At 44.6% G+C, this 2,377-nt stretch overlaps 1 protein-coding gene across 1 annotated transcript; it reads left to right on the top strand.

The window, feature by feature from the left end:
* The first annotated feature begins 1,098 nt into the window (after positions 1 to 1,098).
* On the top strand, positions 1,099 to 2,064 carry LOC122050372 (zinc finger protein 6-like). Its single transcript, XM_042611278.1, has one exon. It carries the CDS (start codon positions 1,099 to 1,101, stop codon positions 2,062 to 2,064), a length of 966 nt encoding a protein of 321 aa, XP_042467212.1.
* Positions 2,065 to 2,377: the final 313 nt, after the last annotated feature.

The following is a 2,377-nucleotide window of genomic DNA, read 5'->3' as shown; positions in this document are numbered from 1 at the left end:
GGAATAAATTCGTCCCACCTATACGGCCTTGGAAGACTGTCTGATCACCTCTTCTTTCATTAAGGAAATAATCACAGGTATTTTTATATTTTTATTCTATAAATTCTTAAAATTCTCTGTTCCCAATTTATATTGCCGAATTCAAATATGAGAGTATGAATACATTAAGAAGCTTTCTAAAACTATATTGATTTTGATTTAAAATGATTTAAAATTTTTTAGGACTATCCGTCAGTAAATCTATGTCCTTAAATTTTAATTCGATATTGTAAATTGAGAATAGTCACTTTTTAAATGGATAAAGCAAAAATTTAAAGAAGAAATAAACTTTTAAGAACAGTGGAAGGATGGATGTGTATTTTAGGATTACGGATCGTGATTTGAGTATTATGAAAATTAAGTATACGAATTGATAAATCCTGAACTAAGTAAAATATTTTTTTTTTTTAAACTGAAACTTTGGCACAACAACAAAATTACAAAATTATTATCGTGTGATCTAGAGATAACAAATTCAAGCCTAAAAATTAATCTCTTATAAAATAAGATTAAACTGAGTACAATAAATTCTTTTTCGAGTTACCCTTGTAAGTAAAATGTCATTTGTCCTTCCTTGGTAAATGAGGAAACTCTGTGGCAGAGAAATCCTATTCGATCGTTTCATTCCATTTCACGGTAAAAACTAGGAAAAGCTCCGTATTAACTCACCGTTGCGATCAATCATGGAGCAAAGCAATTGCAGAGGACCACTTACAGCACTGGCCCAAGGAAAGTAAGCTAACAGCCATAAAGACTCAGAGCTCCTCTTCAAAGTAAAATAATAATAATAATAATAATAATAATCATAATGATAACAATGTGTGCCTATCCACAATAAAAATCATGTATAATTTAAACTGTTTTTAGGGAACACTGCAATGCAACAGTAACTAATATAGCAGCATGTAATGAGGTTGGTACTTGCAAGGTGTGTTTGAGTTGAGTTAGAGTGAGTTTGCCCAAAAGCTTCTTCTTTAGTAATTAGTTGAACAGCATCAGCTGTCAGCCCTAGCTCAACTCGCTTGAGCCCCACCACAAGGCACACTTTTGCACAATTCAATGGCTTCGATCGAGGAGAGAAATAAAGAGCGCAATAGTCAGTGCTTCTCTCCTGTTTCAGTTGCTTCTCCTCTTCTTGCTTTTCCTCTTGATCTTCCATCTCCTAGCTCCATGGCTGACCGAGAGAGCGCAGCACAGCCGACGACGACGACGCTAAACTTCATGAAGGCGGGCACTGTCGACGCCTTCTCTGAGCTTCCATTTCTCCGCGCGGCGGCAGCGGCGGTCCCGGGGCATGACGGTTCGTCGAGCACGGGGGGATCCGGAGTGAGGCTGTTCGGGATAGACTTCCCGGCTGGCGATGAGGCGTCGTCTCAGGAGGACAGCGCGGAACAGCCCGCGCCGCCCTCATCTGCCGGCGGAGGGGCGGAGAGCGCGCGCAGGTTCGAGTGCCACTACTGCTGCCGCAAGTTCCCGACGTCGCAGGCGCTCGGCGGCCACCAGAACGCGCACAAGCGCGAGCGACAGCACGCGAAGCGCGCGCACCTCCAGTCCGCCGCCATGGCCGCCGCCGCCGCGCACCATTTCCGCCAACACACCGCCGCCGCGGCCGCCTTCTTCCCCAGCGGCTACGGATCCCAGCTGGCGTACCTCGACTTCCCGGCCGGCCGCGGCAACCCCTGCGCCGCCCGATTCCACCACCCCCTTTCGCCGCCACCTCCGCCGCCGCCCACCACGCACTACCCGTCTCCTCCGTGGACAGATAACGCTCGCCTCCTCTACGGCACGGCGACGACGACGGCGCCACTTCCGGGGCTTTGGAGAGTCCCGTTACATGACCACCCCCAGCCGCCCCTGCAGCCTCTCTTCGCGCCCGCTGAAGGAGGCACCATCGCCGGCGCAGGCCGTGGCGGCGGCGGCGGCCGTATCGGCTCTTCTTCCTCCTCGTCTTCTTCCTTAGCTTCGCCGAGCGACTTCGATTTGAGTAATTCCAAGAACAGCTTGAGTTTGGATTTGCATTTGTAAGTTCTTTCATTAATCAATCAACATGAGAATTGGATCATAACATAGAATTACTCCTAAATCTTCAATTTCCCTTTTCTTCACATATATTAATTAGTTAACAAATTATTCTCATAATATAATTCATTAAGAAAAATTTCACGTTACAATACAATCTTCAATAATTTAAAAATAATAATAATAAGAGTGTTTTTAAAAGATCAAAATAATCTATATTTCACTTTAATTAATAGGTGCAGAAGTTCAGATACAGTGGTCCCATATGTTTTCCTCATGTACACAAAATCTAATCTAACACCCAAATCTAAAGATGAGT

The sequence above is a fragment of the Zingiber officinale genome, chromosome 3A (genome assembly GCF_018446385.1).
Source record: "Zingiber officinale cultivar Zhangliang chromosome 3A, Zo_v1.1, whole genome shotgun sequence".
NCBI lineage: Eukaryota > Viridiplantae > Streptophyta > Magnoliopsida > Zingiberales > Zingiberaceae > Zingiber > Zingiber officinale.
The sequence above is the reverse complement of the archived record's forward strand: the minus strand, read 5'-3'. Positions and strand labels throughout refer to the sequence as shown.